Source organism: Strix aluco, chromosome 4, assembly GCF_031877795.1.
Source record: "Strix aluco isolate bStrAlu1 chromosome 4, bStrAlu1.hap1, whole genome shotgun sequence".
Taxonomy (NCBI): domain Eukaryota; kingdom Metazoa; phylum Chordata; class Aves; order Strigiformes; family Strigidae; genus Strix; species Strix aluco.
Window position 1 is genome coordinate 115698047 of NC_133934.1, and position 18579 is coordinate 115716625.

The window sequence follows — 18579 nt, forward strand, 5'->3', positions numbered from 1 at the left end:
TGACATCCCTATAAGATAAATCCCTCTCTAGTGTTCAAGGTCTCCCACAACTGAAAGTCAGTGGAGGAGTTAATACAGGGTGAGAAATAGACACTGCTCCCTGTCTCCTTCAACTTCTCTGTCTCAGACTTCTTTCAAATTCACAGGAATTGTACATAGTTGTAATCAGTTGTCCTGTTGTTATAATCAGAAAATCAGTTATGTTTTGTTACTGGCCTTTTTGCAAAGATCAGTCTGGATGCTTGAATGTCTTTGGTTGTTTTGCTTTTAGAAAAGTCCTCAGTGAAGATCATGGTTCATTGCAACTCACTTTGAATTACAGCAGCTTTTCTGGGAAGTTTTTTGTATGTTTTAGCTATTCCCCTTTCTGAAGCTTATTGTTGTTTGTGTTTGGAACAATTTCCCTCTTGAAAACACTGAGCATAGTATAATCATGGAGAAACTGGTATTCACATGGTGCTGTTCTTTTCTTCTTCTTTGCATCTGCTTTCAATCTGCAGTCAGAATGTTCTGGGTTTAGGGACTTGTTCCTTGTGGACCTAGTGAACTCATGGTTCATTGACCATGACGTTGATCAGTGAGATGTGACCTGTTACAAATGTAATTACCAGTTAACGTGACTCTAAAACATATTTTAACTGACAGTTGTAATTTGCAGCATTCTTAATGGAGAAATATAATGCTATGTTGCAAGTTGCTGGATGTCTTGGAAACCCATAACATTTACAAAATAAACCTCAAATGAAAGGAAATAAACTAGTTGCTGAAGAATTGTGGCAAAGAGGATATCTGATCAAGCTTCACTTCAAATACTGGAACATGCTGACTGTATCATCAAAAAGTTATGAATATATGTGCTGATGGAGAGATTACAGTCCTGAACGCCTATTAACTCTACATACCTTTAGATTGTTTTTCTTCAGGTCTAGGCAACTTTTAAAGACTGAAGCTGTTCTGTATTCAGATAATTCTGTCAGAAAAACCTAAAATAAAAGCAAAATAACTTAATGTGCTCAATCTAATCTTTATAATGTAGTTCTAATAAGTACAATGTCAACCAAAACCCAGCATGTGCTGTTATCAGTTGGACTTTTTGGAAGATGAAATATGTATGTCAAAATTTTCATTTTCAAGTCCTTTCCAGTGAACACTTATGTCATCACCTATTGCCATTAGGGAACCTGTCAACAATCTCTATATAACATAGTACATTATTAAGGAGATTTAACAGATAATGATCCATAGGTAACCCACGGGTAGCCCACTGGTGAGAAGTCACTATTTGCCAAGCTTGTTCCAATAAACATTCATTCATTTGGGTTTTGCTTGCACTGCCCAAGCTGAGAAATGCAATGTTGCCTGATAGTTTCTTTTGCAACTTGATGCTAAATTAGAGCGAGAGGCTTCTCTGGGTGAGGACTGCAAACACTTCTGAATCCAGAGTTGGAGTCTGCTTGTCTATGACTGTACTAGATGATTTTTGATTACTAGTGCTGATGAATGCAAGGGCTTAACTGATGGCTCTAGAGTGAGGACAAAGGAGGTAATTTGCTCAAGGGGCTTAATACTGACATCTTGAAGAGAGTCCTTAGCCAATTCAGCCATGCACTTATGTCAGGGCCATATATTTATTATAATTTCAAAAAAACACTTCTTTAGATGTTTTAATAGGTTATGTCTTGAACAGTACAGAGGACCTATGTAAACATTGTCATGATCTTGCCAGGGAAAATGTATTATCCAAGATGGGAACAGTCAAATTGATGATGCCGTGATTCTTCATAATGCTAAAGATTATCAGGCGTACGTTTACCAAGACTATGGGGACACAGTCCAGGCTCATAAATACTCCACTGGGTTAGACATCCTAGTATTCAAGTCTCTGTTGTCTTACTCTACTTGATCACATTTATGTTAGATTTGGAAGCTCTTTAGATCTTGTTATGTCTCTGTGTAGAGATGATGTGTATGCAATAAAGTCTAGTAAAACTAATGGACCGTAGAAGTCTGTAACTTCACACATTCTGAAATTATCTTTGAATTAGTGACATGAACGAGCATCAAACTTAGAGCAAAGTCCCTCACAGTTTGTTCAGTGCGAGAACGAAACTTTACTAAGTGTTTGAGATTCACCTGGTCTCTGTTTCAACCTTTGCCCTCTCATTAGCTTTTAGGAAATAGAGCAGCATTTTGATGAAAAGCAAGCCATGTCAGCAGGATGATACTGAATTTTTATCTTGTTTTGTTTTGCAGCTTAGAACTTTTTTTAAAGCAAAGTACAGTGGCTTTTAAGAGAAAAAAGTGTGATTGTAGATGGTTTAAAGTAGAGCATCTAGAGACAAAAAATAATATTTCATTTCATTCCCCCAGGCTCTTAAAAGATTCTGGAACTGATGAACCTTTCAGTAGCAGGGAAGTAGGAGGTCAATGTTAAACTGTAAATGTCATGGCAGTGTCAGATTCCTTCTCTTTTGAGGGATCTCACAGCTTTTACCTACACTCTGGCTTACCCCTTTTCATGGGTGATAATGGCTCTGAAAGGCATGAATGTTTTAATTTTTGTTACCAAGAAACTTTCCTTCCGTTTCATTGCTAAGTTAAAAATGAAGACAAGGAAAGCCAGCCAAGCAGTTCTCTCTCTCCCCCTAAATCACCTTGATGTTTGTTGTTCCAAACAGGCTTATTTCCCAGCTTTGCCTGGCTGTTTGGTAGGCTAGTGAAGAGATGAAGGATGCTTAAAAAAATTATTTCTGCAGAGTGAGACTCAAGGAGAAACTACTGAAAATGTCTTTTAGGCTGTTTCCTCTTGGATTACTGAACTTCTCTCTGTTCAGTCAAAGTATTTGGACAGCTGTTCAATCAAGCTCCTTCTTAGAGGCCATTTACCCACAGTATAGGGACCTCTCTGCCAGGGTCACCTTGCTCTTTTTCATGTTCATCTTAACAGCCTTGTTGTCACCTTGTATCTTACTGCGGCTCAAATCTCCATGTGGACTCCCCATGACTACCTCTCTCTCACCTCTCACCTTTATGCCTTAGGCTGTGCCTGTTCAGTAAAGCTCCTCTATACTATTTTATTCCTGTCTCTTCCTTTTTTATCTTCTGATTGTCCACCTCCCATTGACTCCTTTCTGGGCTTCCCTGACTCTGCCTGCACCCCTGCCACTTGGCTGTCTGACATCCTGATGTTAACAACTGGGCCCTCAACACTGTCTTTCTATGCTGGCACCGGCAGCTGACATTGGATTTTAGATTTCACCCATTTGTAAGCTTTGATCTGTTTCTGAAGATAACACTCCAGCCTCCTGTTGATTTAGAAAGACACCGTTAAAACTGCTTATATGTAATTCATCTTCATGACCGTGAAAATAAGTTTAAGTCCAATTCTATGGCAGAGGCCAAATTCTACCAGTGCAGAAGCAGACGAAGTTAGTAAGCCCTTGCATGTATTGGATACTTACTGGATGATATATTCACCTTTACTGTCGTGGACAAGAGCAGAAGGTAGGCTGGCAACAAATCTACCTATTAAATATTTACACTCTACCCATTACAATAAATGAATAGCTACTGAATGCTGGAACCTTGGTAATACTGGCACTGAAATAACAGGCACAAGTGTTAGTTGGCATTGGTTGGAGACATCATCCTGGCCTCCTGTTCTCAGCAGAGACAGCTGTTCTCAGATGGCAACCAGACACTGCTGAAACAGAGCTGCTGAAATAGTAGCTCTAGGATGCTGACGAGCTACAGGGACAGGAGTATGCACCTGGGAAAAACCTGCCATCAAACTGCATTAGAAGCTGTAATGGCACACAGAAATCTTGGGAGTATATTGAAAGGCCCATGTGTGAAAAAATGAGAAGATTGAAATTATTTTTTTTAATATGTTAGATGTCAATTGGCAGAGCACTGTAGCAGCATGGACACCAACGAGCAAGGAGACAATAGGAGTGACAAAGAAGGTGCCAGTTGCCAAAAGCCATTGCCTCACTGGTCAAAAGAAGATCTGAAAGCTGTCTGTTGATCTACACAGTGAATCACAGTGTCCTAAAGGGGAAGTGAAATGCCAAAAAATGGTGCCTGGAGAGTTTCTGCTTTTAGGAGCTGGCCTCATCCTCAGCGGAGCCTGTTTTTTTCCCCTGTGCAGTGCCACCATGGAAAGAAGGCAGAAGTTGGGTGTCTCTTATCACTCTAGTACATTTGATGTGGGTCTGAGAGCAGAGCCTGGCTGTCATTCAACCAATTCTGTGCCCTCCTCCTCCTCTTGATGCCAGATGGAGCCTTTTTCTTTCACAAAAGCTACTGATCATCCTCCTTCAGTCCAATGGCCTTCAGGAAGAGGGTGAATTTCGGGCTTGTGGTTTGAGAAAACTTCGTTTTCTCATCATTTTCTGCACTGAGGGCAGCAAAGTTCTGGCAAAACTCCTGTCACCTTTCTTTTGCAAAGAAGGCAACTAGCTGGCAGTGCCCTCAATCACAACCTTTCAGAGAGAGATGCCCAAAGCATAATAATCAGGTTGAAATTATAAAACCATTGCTGTCACACAGTTTACAAGTTCTTAGTTGAGCTGTTTGTGCATTGCTGGTTGTTTTTGTTCTGAATAGCAGCATGTAATTAAAATATTCATATGCAGATTGCAGCCCATTCAGGGATGAATCCTGTTAGATGCTGAGCAAAATTTGGATAGTGCTGAGAGATCTCAGCTGCCAAGAAAGTGAGAGGAGGCTCAGAGTAATCTGAGTTGCCCAGCATCTGGCAGAGTGCCTTAACATTGATTTGTTCTTATGTTAGATAAAACCGGCAAGGAACAGGAAAGCAGTTTAGGGCTCAATTAACAAACAGCCTTTAAAAGATGTATTTCACTTTCTGCCTTAGGCTTTGCCTTAGGGCTAGCCCTGTTTACAGAGCTAAGACTAAAAGAGAAAAACTGCTTAGATGTATAATATCATGTAAACAGCTATCCCCTCTATAATATGGGCAATTCAAAACATCTCATAGACACCTCTGGAAAGGGAGTCAATCAGTCTGGTATTAGGTCAAATTATTCAGTAGAATACTTAAGATTGATTTTAAAATATTTTTAAAAGTTTTTGTAGTGTTTGAACCAGTGCAAAGTAAAATAGGATCTTTTGGTTATAGACTGGGCTGAAGGAGTCATATGGCTCCCATGTAGGGCCCAAGGAGATTGTTGCTTTGTCCTGGGGATGGAGAATGTTGTGGTGCAGAGATCAGAGCTCTCCTGCTGTTGGAACATACGTTAAATACATCTGTTTATTATGACAGTGGCCACTTCTTTCCTCTTGCACTTCACAAAGGTCTAGAGGGCCTATGGGTAGTTTTGACTAAACTACCCCTATACCTATAGGTAGTTTTGACTAACTCACTTGTGTGTTCTTACAAAAGGTCATGTTATGAAAGAAAGGAATGTTTTTGGAGAAGTGTTTTTGGAGAAGCAGTGGAAGTCATCTCTGCAGAGTGACTGTGGCTGGGGCCATGGTTCTGTGATTCACCTTCTATGAGTAGCTAACGCCTGGAGAGAGAACATTCCACTGCTTCTCTCCCTATCTGCAAATGATCTAGGAGACTGGGGAATTAAGACACTTCAACGCATTACAATCCTTGTGCTCCCTTAATGGGGTCAACTGTTATACCACCCTTGGCTGAATTTTCTGAGGTTTTGCAGAGGTCTTTGTGCAGAAGTTAAAGCTAAATCAATAAAAGGGCAAGACAAGCATTCATCTGCTTTATCTTGCTAAGTTTATTTCTGACTATCAGACTTTATGAGATATTTTTGCCTTTCTTTCCATTCAAGACAAATTCAGCTGGCATCAAGAGAGAATAAATCCTTCCAGAGCAAAGTGATTCACTGTGAGTCTACATTCAGTTTATCTATACAATTTCCCTAAGTTATTATGACAGTGCCGAAATAGGAGATCTACTTAATGTTTGGTTTGTTTTTTTTTTCATTTTGGAGAGTAGAGAAAGAGTGTGTCTGATCACACACTTTCTTTGCTCCCTTTGGAGAAAGGTACAGTGTAATCTTTCTAAATTAAGCTGATACAAGGCTTCTCAGCACTGTAAGCAAAACTGAATTTTGCTGCCCCAAAAATGGAGCTTGGGGCCGCTCTTGCCATAGGGAAGAAAGGGGTAAGCAGAAAGGATATGTGAGATGTTGCACAGTGAGAGAATGAGCCCTGGGAAACCAGATTTGCTGGTTTTGCTTCTGCAGGAGGAATAGGATGAAGGGCTGACCTTTAGGAAGGAGTCACACCACCTTATTTCCTTAGAAGAGAAGCCACAACAGCCAGCCCACAGGGAGTTTATACAGGCTACCATAATTTTGAGCAACCCAGCCAATCAACCTCTAAGAAATACAATAATATCACAGAATCATCTAGGTTGGAAAAGACCTTGAAGATCATCCAGTCCAACCATTAACCTAACACTGACAGTTCCCAACTACACCATATCCCTCAGCGCTATGTCGACCCTACTCTTAAACACCTCCAGGGATGGGGACTCCACCACCTCCCTGGGCAGCCCATTCCAACACCCAACAACCCGTTCTGGAAAGAAATGCTTCCTAATATCTAGTCTAAACTTATCATTGCATTACCTCTTTCTTAATGAGAGCTTCTGTGATGAACTTACATGAAAGGCACAGCACTGGGTGTAGACTGAGGAACAGCAGACATTCCTGTGCTGTTCTCCACCATCTCACTGTGGTATTATGTTCAAGTCTTTAACAGAAGCTGATCTAAGGATGATGGTAAGGGACAAAAGCATTCAACTAGGATCTTACAAAGGTTAGAAAAAATGTATTTTTTTAAAAAAATTGTATATCTGCTGCACAAGATGAGGCTTAAAAATATAAGACTCATATGTTATTTTTGTAAATCCTAAGAGTCCTTTTGAAAGTCCATTTGAAGGTTAATAGATCATAAGCTCATGAAAAATATGCATGTTTCATGTGAGGTTGATTAATGAATAGAAACAAGCACAGGATCTCTTAAACCTATCCAAGTGGTAGTAACTGATCTAAGTACATAAGATACTATAATAACTAGCATGAGTGACAAATTCTTAAAGTAAACTCCTTTAATCATACAGTGTTTTTTGATATTCATTCTTGCTGGGTAATTGAAACTGCAGTTATCTAGATTATGTAAATTCAGTTTTGCACTGGGAATTTAATTTTACTTTTTAAAACATGTGATATGAAAATAATACTAGAGTATTTAAAATCTCCCCTTGAAAAGCCATTCAGATTTTGAAGAGGAGTCAAAATTACGGTCAGTTAAAGATGGATAGTAATTTTTCATCTTTGCTGAGATAGGATTTTTTTCCCACAGTTCAGGACACTTGAGTGCTTTGTCTTCTATAGGGCTGAAGTCCTTGATTTTCTTACCATGACATATTTTGATGTGGTACCTGCTGCTGTTCTTGGTAGACTTATTCATAATCTAGTTTTACACATAGGTCTAGTAACAGGGGCATTGACTGTTTTTTTTCTCAGTTCTGTTTCATTGTCTACTCCTATCATTTCATATGTTAAGCTGATAGGGCATGAAATTGTCTACCAATTTGCTTGTGCAGTGCCTGGTAGACCTGAGTTTAAGTGGGATATATCAGTATTATGCCATCATAATTAGCTGTTTATGTTGCATCAGCAGGAGCAACTCTTCTGAATTTGTGCAGAACTTGAAATGGTTCACAACTTTTTGTGGCATATTCCACAAAGTCCCAGCTGATAGCCTTTGATTGTCTTTTGGGCTTATTTGACTGGACCTTGTGCAACTGGACAAAATCCTGTCTGGGTTTAGTGGAGTTGCTTGTGGTATAGATTAGGACAGAACTGGTTTGTTGTGTAAAGTCCCCCCAGATTACTGCAGGATAAGGAAAGGAGTGGTTATAAAGGAGATCTCCTGGGTCTCTTGAAATACTTCCAGCAGATTATTTCCAGTTCGGATCAGAAATACTTCAATGAGATGACCTCTGATACCCTGGTATTTCCAAATACTGTCTCATTTAGAAACCAGAATGATGAAGATACTTGCGAATGGAAGTGGGGCCAATAAAGAAAAGAATTGTTATGACATTTTAGCTCCTCAGGAAGTGACGGCTGCTGAGGGTGCATGGAAGGATGAGCTTACAGTTAAAAAGCACAGTTTGTAATCATAGCATATGATCTTTTTCTACCTGCGTCACAAATTTCTTGTAAATCACTTAATTTCTCCTAGTCTCAGTGCCTATAGCAATATAACTTTTTTACCTTGCAAAGGGAATTATAAGGCAGAACTTTGATTCTCTTGCAAGGCAGTAATAGTATTCATTTGTTGAGAACCATCTTGGGATTCATGGACTGAAGGTACTTTTTTAAGGTACATTTTTTTTATTTTCCTTTTTTTTCCTTCCCATGCTAAATACTTGCACTCCTGACCCCTCTTTCATCTACCTCGTGTTCTAGTCATTAGTCAATATAAACAATCTCTGAGTTGGCAATATTTCATGTGGGGACACTGCACTGTCTTCAGCTTCACTGCAATTAATATTCTGTCCTGTCATTTAAGTCCAGCCCTGTGTTCCTAATGTCAGGTTGGCTTTGTTTAATATGACCAGCAAGGTAGCATATGTTTCTAAGTTGAGTCCCACTGCCATTTTTGGAGGTATCTCCCATTAATCAAGAAGGCTACTTTGTCATAGTACAGCTAATGTTATCACCAAACTTTAAGTACAAAGGTGGAATAATAATGACTCCTGTTTCGCTAAATGGAGTTAACACAGCTGAATAGCTTCCCTGATGGTTTATTATATTAGTCTTTCAGAACATTGACTGATTTGTTTTTATTACCAAGAAAGCTTTTGTTTTATGAAAATGACTTAGGACCACAGGTCAATGTTTTTCAAGTCATATCTCCATAAGACGTACACTGCTTCATTATACTTTGTATTCTGCCACTGCAACCTGTATGTCACTTAAATTTATTTGTCATGATATCACTGCCAAGCTGCCATTAAATTTTTAAAGGATATTCAGGAAATGTTGTCGCAGTAACCTTTAGAGGAAGACATACGGAAATGGACTATATATGTTAATTAACTTTTTGATATGCAAACTTTCCAAAGTGTAAGGCCTGGTATGGATCACTACATGTGAGCAGAATATTTAGAGTGATGATGATCATGTTTTTTTCTGTGAGACAACAGACACTCCAAGTTTGAATTATCTATCTATCTATTTAAACTAGGATACTAAAATGTTGGAAAACAGAAATTAAGTCCATAGTAAGATCACAATATATGTGTCTCTTGTGTCCATCCACACTGGTCCCCAAAAATAAAATGGCCTGTGATGCCTGCTTGTCTTGACAATGTTTAAAAATTGCAGCTCACAGTAAATGAACAGACAACATAAGCGATACATGGGAAATTAAAACATGTTGATCAGTTTGAGAACCCATGGGAGACGTTCCTGAGGTGTTTCAAGTTAAGCTTAACCAGGGTTCCCAGGTCTTGGACATGTCACTCTCTCCTTTGGAGAAGGAGCTGTCAAGAGAAGAGGTCACTAGCTCTGTGCTAACAAGTTGTGATTGTTCCCAGACATGTCCTGAGAGTTAAACATCGGGACAAGCTGGGAAAGATTAAGCTTTCCTACTTCAGACACTACAATCTCTAACAAGATCAGTATGTTAAGAGACATTTAGAATATTAATTGTTCATACTTCAGGGCTGCTCAGACTTTCTGAAGCTAGAGTTCTTAATACTGATCCCATACAGATACTTGAAGATGATATAATGCAGCACTGCTGAAGAAAGGTGCATGCTGCTTTTTTGCTTGCTAAACTTTAATCTGCACCGGTTTCCAGACATGATTTGGTGTGGGGCTGCACAAAGTCTTGTGGCAGCATAAAGTAACATAGGAACATGCTGGTTTTTTGGAGGTGGCAGAAGGCAGGAGCTGTGTGTAGCAAAACAAGTTTGGAATTACAGTGAGAGCAGTAGTCCCAACAGGTAGGTACTGACAATATGCAACAGGGATAAAGTTAGAGTGAGGATGAAGCAGGACATGTACTGATTGCCCAGGCAAGTATGCTTAAGTGAAAATGTACATGGGTAAGTGTGATATATGTGAAAAGCATAGTGATAGACAGGAGAAAGGAAATCCATAGGCTAGGGAAAACAGAATTGTCTGCTTTGAAAGGAATGATGTTGTCCATCAAACCTGGTAGAAAACCCCAGTTTTGAAAGGTTTGACCTAACGTGACCCCACTGTATATTAGGTAGGAGCTGCAGCACAGTCTGAACAGCCCAAAAATTGGGTAGGGGACAACTGAATACAAGCTTTTTTTCCTGTGGACAGCAAGGTAACTAAAGAAAATAGAACAGAAAGTTGGTATAAACTCAGACAAAAGACTAATGGCTAAATCAAGCTTTTTGTACTTTCCCAAGCATTAGATTAGTGGGAGATTTCATAAATAGCACTGCAAATTCTGATTACATGCCTGTGGCTAGGAAGCTATACTCACAGCATCTCTTCAAGTGTTAGCCTCTTTTTGTTCTTTTGGGTTTTTGTCTGGCACAAACAATATAAAACAGGTTGCAGGAGGTCTACAATCAAGCTGAAATATTCAGAGAATGCAGATGTGGCTTTACATGTTTGAGAGGAGAAACTGCTGAGAGACCAGAAATATAGGAAGCCAATATAATTATTGTTTCTGTGTTCATTTGTGTCTCACTAAGTGAAAACCAAAACAGAGGCATTAGAAAGAACTGCAGTGTATCCTTCATGGAAGTTTGCTTCTCACTACAGTGTATTTCAGTATCCAAAATTACATTTCTGGAAAGGTTCTTCTTACTGAATTTGCTGTTTTCATTAGAGTTATTATTTTTTATTATTGCTTATAAGCTTACAACTAACCAGTATTTCTCAAAATTTCTTGCTTTTCTGAAACCAGTTTGCTCTATGAAGCACAGGCCTAGATGTGGACGCCCACAAGTTTTCCTTGAATTTTGGGGTAGCAGTAAGCCCCTAACTTGTTTAACAATTTGTGGTTTTCACATGGGTTGGGTGAATAAAATGCATTGTAACGTAGACATAGAAGAGAAATTGCTTTAAGGAATATTCCAGTGCAGTTCACTAACCATTAAGTACCGTTCTACTTTCGTGATCTTAAATCTCTACTGGCATGAATCTTTTATATCCTGCAGTACAAGTTGTAATACTTGGATAACTAATACAGTTAGAGCAGTTTTTCATTAGACCTGAGAAAGTTTGGAATTGCTCATGATCTGTGAGTAATTGAGTCTCCATTTTGTGGTATTAAAAAGTTTTTATGTTTTAATAAACAAGTATTCTTGAATGTATTCCTGAACTTGATTTTAGCCATGACTGGTTAAAAAAAAAAACAACAACTAATTTGAAATGTGTTTTTGAGACCAGCAATTTGCAAGTCTATTTTCTGTCTAGTAGTATATGTTGTTTCTGCACCCTTTTTATCTGTGGCTCTTAATGTGAGTTTATTAGGATGGGAATTAGAACTAATGACATTAGGTAAGATGAGGAGACAATGCCAGAGAAGTAAAGGGGTATTGCAAAAGTCACAGAGACAGTTATAAGAAAACCAAGGCCAAAACTCTTCTACATATATAATCGTGTCAAATTGAGCAAGTCTTTATGGAAATTATGTACACTGAAATGATGGCATGTTTAACTGGAGTAGGTCAAAACAAAAATGTTTAACATTTTATTCATTTAAAAAACATACTCGGAGCTATCATGAAACTAATCACATTTTTAGGCCAAAATGGGCTGAAAAAATATGCATTTATTTCTCTTGGAACTCCAGGTTGGTACCACTCTCCTGTCTGATTGATGGCTGTGTGATTGGGTTGGCCTCTGAGATATCTTTGGGCCAAAATTAAGTGTCTCCTCTGCCCAAAAGAACTTCAAGCCCCTACTATCTGTGCAGCCCCACTGCCAGGGTGTGCTGGAGGACCCAGTTTCCCATGCTGATGTGATTCCAGTCTGTTTAACAGGCAACACTGGAGACCTCCCAATGGCTGTCCACTATGCAGGATGGGCCTCAGGGACCTGCAGTCCAAACCTGTCCTGCCAAATGCTTTTCATTTTTGTCATGTTTACCAAGATATACATACCAGCAGTACTATAGTAATTGTGTTAGTACTCTAATACACAAGGAAGGTAACCTAGCTTCAGCAAGGTAAATCACCTTTCACAATGAGGTAGATCACCTTTAAGAATAAGCTAAATCACCTTAGATTAAATTATTTTGTATTATTCTGAAGATATTGGGCATAGTAGTCCATACATATGCAGTAACCAAAGAATATTTGCACTACAGTAACTTTGTGCCTCACTGCTTGTATTTAGGCTCTTACCTTTGGGGACAATGAGGTAGTGTGAGGTGTTTCTCTCCCCAGTTAAGAACTTGGCTTTTTATCTCAAGCATGCCATGGAGCTAAAAGGTGGCCCGAAGACAGCAGGGTAGGAAGTACATTAGATGAGGAACAGAAACTTGTTCCTGTGTGACTCCTTAGCTTGCACCCAGGACTTTTGCACAGCACCCAGGACTGTACTTAGACTTGTGTTTTCAGGCTTGTAACATGGGGCTGGGATGCAGGAGGCAAGAGCTGGAGATGGTGAAACATGTGAGGTGGGAAGAATGAGGGCATGGAGAGCTGGAACCTAGTGGATGTTATTCATGTGCAACTGGAGAATGAAAGAAGCAGAATTATTTAGAGACAGAGATGAGAGGATGACATGTGAAATGGAAGTACAAATACAATTCTTCTTTACAACTTCTTGTGATAAGTCATTCCTGGGTTCTTTTCTGCAGGGCTGCTACTTGCCCAGTAGGTTCCTGTGCTGTACTGTGACATTCCTCCCCAGGGGCAGAACTTTGCACCATTCCTTGATGAACTTCATGAGGTTTCTACTGTTCCAGTCCTTGAGTTTATTAAGGTCCTTGTGTGTTGAATTGTGGCTTTGTATCTATTGTAGCCATCATTCTCCTAAAATGGACATTATATTAGCCTTTCTTTCTAGTTATCAGAGACCTCCTCTGATTGCTGCAGTTTTTCAGAGGTGATAGGCAGTAGCCTTGCGGTCATGCTGGCCACCTCTGTGGGCATCCAAACCAGCCCCTTAGATTTGAGTATGTCCAGACGGTAAGCAGTTCCTGGCCTATTGCTCCCCCGCTGCTGGTTGCCCCTCTCCTTTGCAGACTATACTATATGCAGAGGTCCAGGAGCAGGCTTTGCCTGTGAAGATGAAGTCAAAAAAGGCATGTAGCCTTTCCAGTGTTGTTCACTACTAGTTCTTCACCCTGATAGCACACCCACGTTTTCACTGAGCTTTCTTTTGCAGGCTCAGGGACCTGTAGAATCCCTTCTTGTGTCAGCCTCTGTAATTTGAGCTTCAGATGGCTTTGACTTTCCTGCCTTTGTCCCAAATCATGCAGTTATACTCCTGTTTCATTGCTTCTCCTTGCTTCCATTCCTTGTACACTCACTTTTTACATTTTAGTCATCAGCAAGCTTCTTCCTAAGCCAGGTGACGCTTCTCTTTTTACCTGTTTCTGAGATTAACTGTTTTGCCTGTTAAAAATATCTTTAAAATAACATATTTAGTCTTCTTTTCAGAAATGGATGGATTGGAAAGCAGAAAACAGTCTGAAAGAGAAAACTTCAGTATAAGCAATCTATTTGACAAAATCATAATCAAATGCAAAAGTTATTAGGAGAAACTGTAGGGCTACAGTCTTTAGAAAAAATGTTTTACTGCTATTGATAAACTGAAATATTTTTCCTTGTCGATGTTTGTTTGTTCTTCATTAATACCTTCTCCCCCCACTATCCGTAGGGAATGAGCACCATGTAACCAGACAGCTATAAACCTTCAGCTGCAGACCACTGACAAGAGTCTATGGACCACCAGTTTGGGAAACCTCTGCTTTACACCTCTAAATTATTCAACATTTGTGTAAGTCAGATACATTCTGGTATTATGTAGCTAAATAATTTTATAGCCATGTTGATTGTAATGCTAAGAGATTGAGACACTGTATGAACTGTTTACTAATGCAAATTGCTTCTAATAAGAAGGTAATAAAAATGGAAAGTGTATGTGAGCTATAAATATGTCCTTAAGATGTGCATGAAAAGATGTGTGCTATTCACAGCCTGAAGAAATCTTTGCCACAGTGACACATGACTGTCTTATATAGGTATTGTAGTGGTTACAGGGTTGGGGATTTTTTTTTTTTATATGAAACTTGGGCTTAAAACAATATTGCTAAACAACTAAAGTGCTATTATATTGGGATTTAAGACAAGGCTCAGCTATTCTTGTTTAATTATCCAAATAACATGTAGAAAATACTACCTTGACAAACAGTCAGGAAATGTTATATTGCCCTTGCCACTTGAGTATTTCAGGCAAAGACAAACATTAGTACTTCAGTGGCTGTGCCCTTTTTTACTTTAGAATAAGAGATATTATGTAAATGCTGAAATATTACAAGGGGGAAACAATTTGACTAATATACATTGAAGTATCTTATGAATGGAAACTGAAACAGAAGCTATAGAGAAATCACTGAAGTCACTGCTGAGACGCATCCATCTCTGGTAATGCATAAAAGCTAATTAACAGTACAGTGAACTGGAGGCAATTCAGAGGGAAATATTATTAGATGACAAAGTACAAAAGAAAGTGAAGAGTCTTTCAGATCATTGACTAAGGATAGGTGAATATCTACAAATATCCATAAGCAACCTTGACAGCAAGGAGGAAGAGACTGTCTGGAGATGTTCCTCGAGGTGCTGTGGCTGTAGGAGTAATAGGATAAAAGAATTAGGTGATCAGGTTGTGATGTAAAAAATGAAGGCCTTTTCCATGCTAGTGTCTGGCAGCTACTGCGTCTGCATCCATATAGCCCCTAAATGCAGATAAGAAAACACTTTCACTGATTTAGCACACTCTGGTATTTGCCCAGATAATGTAAATTGTGATTTTCTATTGTATATATAGCATCTGTAAGTGGAGAACTGCAAAAGCCACTGATTACTGAATCCCAAGCTTGGATATATTTCAAGGAGTAGAAAAGTCATTGTTTCATGCATTTAAAGCTAAACTAGAAACTGCTGCTCAGAGCATTTTGAGAATAGTCCTGCTCTCACAAGCAGGTGGGCTTAATACTCTTAATAAATCATTTTAGACTGTATTTCTTGTTACAGGATGATAGAGTTTTCTAGTGCCAGCTCTGGCTAAACAGGCTCCACAAAGTTATTCACCTCATACATCCCCATTTGCATAGACCTTGCTGTTTTCATTCTGGATTTTGGTTTGTAGGGACACTTGTGCATAGAATGCTTTGTGGAAAATAAGTGCGTAATCTGTGCCTGCTCCTGCTAGTTGAATTTTCCTCTCCTGAATTTTCTTACCATTATCTAGATAGGTTTGGGATATGGAGTTGGTGAACAGTAACAGGCTACTACTGATGTGATTGAAGACAACTAAAATGCAAGACAAGTCTCCAATCTGTTGATTCCATTTCTTTTGCTGTCACTTTCTTCCCTCCTAGATTTTTCAGCATTTCCCCTTGTAGGTTTTCTATGCATGTTATGCGTGTTCTTATATCACTGTCAGAATTACAGGACTTTATGGCTTTAGCCCTATTTCTTCTACTCAAATGATAAAATGAAATGGATCTGTCTGCATCTTTATTCAGGTTAAGAATAATTAATGTTCTAACATATTATTTCCCTTCCATCCATGATCAGTTACTTCCAGGAGCTCACTTTCTCTGTTGATATCCAGAATGAAGGTTTAATAGGGCTGCATCTTATTTTGAGTGGTATTGGTGAAACTCCGTAATTAGTCACCCTATCAAAATGTGCTGTTGTTTAAAAAAAGCTATAAAGATTTGAGCTTGCTCCTTGCTTGTTTGAACTGAGTGCTTGCTGTGTGCCTTATTGACTAACCAGTCATTTGAAGAGTTCATATACAACTCATTGATGCCCATCACAAATACAAGAACAAAAAAATACCCCACAAATCTTTTTAGAGTATTTTCATGAACAGGTTTTGATGAGTTGCTGTTTTGATGAATGCCTGAGCTCTGCAAATGAAGGTCCAGCAGAATTCCTGGGAAAGTGAGCTCTTTAACAACTGGAAGCAAAGCTGCAGTGGATTGATACTTTCACTTAGCCATTGCCCTAGTCTATGTGAGCTGGTAGTCAGTTGGCAAAAGGAGACAGAAATATTTCTGTTCATATGAGAGAGGGTATAGATCTTCTAGTTACACTGGAGTAAAAACAAAACAAGAGTGAGAGAGAGGAAGATGGTATGAAAACAGCAATTTGAGTTATTGTCACAAGAGAGCATTATGCATGGCACCACATAATGCATAAGTTAATCATTACAAAATTCTTTGGAAGAGAAATAAGAAAGCACAGCACATGACAAGAATGATATTCAAATGCAATAAAATCTTATTTGAAAGTTGTTTACATTTTAAGAAGTACATCTGTAAGTTTAAGGGTAGATGACACTGGTTTGTGAGAATTCAAAGAATTTGGCAGAATTCACCCATGCAGTGAAATTAATTTGAGGCTGTTTTTAATGGTTGATATATTTTCCCTCATAAGGTGTTTATTGATTGTAGCAGGCTCCTCCTTGCTGGAAACTACCTGAATTCTGTGCAGCACTCCTTGAGAAAGCAGTGCTGACAAACCAGGCTCAGACATAATGAGTAAACCAGTATTTTTGCACCTTACATGGTTCCTTCATGAGTGTAGTTTAGAGAAGTGATGGCAGTGGCTGCACTGTTACCTGGACTCTGCAGCAGTGTGACAGATTATCACCAAACCTGTGACACCCAAGATGGACTCTCCCAGCAATTTCCCCCATTGCTTCTGACAAGAGTATCTTCCCTTTGCCAAGTTTGGCTGTTTTACTCAGCAGAAGGGGGTGAAGTGTGGCTCCGAATGGGAGTTCCCATCCTGGTGCTAATCTAGAAGGAAAGAAACAGGAGGAAAGACAAGATCAATAAAGTAAATGAGGTGAGGAAGAAAAACATGAAAGCAACAGAGACAAACCAATTAAAAAAAAAAAAAAAAAGGGCCGAGGGGTAAATCTGCTCCTTGGGGCCAGGTGCATCCCTGGAGCCTCACCAGTGCAGTCCTAAGCACAATGGATAACCTGGTAGAGCTAAAGCATTCCCTGAAATGTGACATTTGCATACAGTACATTTCTGCAGCATGATGATGTGTTCTAAAAAGCACTTGTGTGATGTGTGCTATCCAACCTTCCCTGAAAAGTTGGGACCTTAATGTTGATATGGGTCATGGCATGGTTACAGATCCTAAGTTCTAAGAGTTCCATATACCCCTGAAATTAATTTGACCGCTGTGTACCAAAATCTAATTTATTTTCTTATCATCTCCCAACCATTAAATTGCTAGAGCTGAACTGTATAAATGCTTTAAAGAAAGGCAGCTCCTAGTCACTAAGGAATATTGCAGAAAATTTGCCTTCCAAACATGGTTATATAATGCCCACTTATTTTAATTAGACTTTTGCTCTCAAAGTCCTACTTTACCTAAGTGTCATGATCACTGAAACACAGTAGAGATTTGTGATAACAAATGCAATCTATCTGCCTTTTTCAGCAGTGACTTTGCCTCTAGTATTATGTCTCTCAGCCATGTGAGCCCCCAGCATCTACTTGCAGTGTTGTCTATTATTAGTGCTTACTCAGAATGAGTCTTGTTCTCTGCTGTCAGAAGTGCAAAAAATGTCTGTGTAAGCATTGCATAGCTTTAATTTTTCTACAGAAGAGTGGTCCTCCGGGAGGAAAGTCAAATAAACAGCAGCCTAAACTGTACTCTAGATAGCTGAAAACCAGAAGTGGGACCAAACCCAATTATTCACAGGATGATGCTGATGTTAGTCTTTTCTCGGGAAGAAACACCAAGCAGAGAATTTTTTTGAAGTAAATCCCAACTAATTAAAGGTTTTCCTTCCTTCCTTCCAGTCTTACTTGAGAACTCTTGCTGTATTAAAGTCTTTGGCAAGCATGAGAAAGATGTCATTAACTCCTCTACCTCTGCAGTCAACTGACTCTTCCTATGTTTTCTGTGACATGTCCTGTTGCAGAACATGGAGGCCTATTTGGGCAGGCACTGAATACTATTTCAGTGTGCAAACCAAAAAAGAAAGCCAAATCGTACATTTGTCATATCATAAAAGGATGATTTCTGTATATAAGTGGCAACAATCCGTTTCTATTTTTCAGTCCCACATTCTTGCACTTCTAACTGAGCAGACCAAACAATTTGTTTCCATGTAACTGTGTTAAGGCTACAGGAAATTCCTGATAATTGTGCTACTCTTTGTTATGATGATGAATTACTGTGTACGTTTCTGCCATGCTCATTAGTCTTACTTTACAGTCCTCACCCTGCATGTGCACTGAGATGAATTGAACATTGAGACTAAAAGTCTGTGTCCCTGTGAACCATATTATTTTAAGGTCACCTTTTATTATTTT

At 39.1% G+C, this 18579-nt stretch overlaps 1 protein-coding gene across 4 annotated transcripts in view; it reads left to right on the forward strand.

Moving 5' to 3' along the window:
• The window catches only part of TUNAR (transmembrane neural differentiation associated intracellular calcium regulator), a 166799-nt gene that overhangs the window by 88270 nt on the left and 59950 nt on the right, over positions 1-18579 (forward strand). For all 4 annotated transcript variants that reach the window (XM_074821582.1, XM_074821579.1, XM_074821580.1 and 1 more), the window contains one exon: positions 13887-14006. Coding sequence is in view for 3 of the 4 variants with exons in the window: in XM_074821579.1 (XP_074677680.1) it covers positions 13950-14006 (57 nt within the window). In the remaining variant the exon portion in view is untranslated. The remainder of the gene's footprint in view (positions 1-13886; positions 14007-18579) is intronic.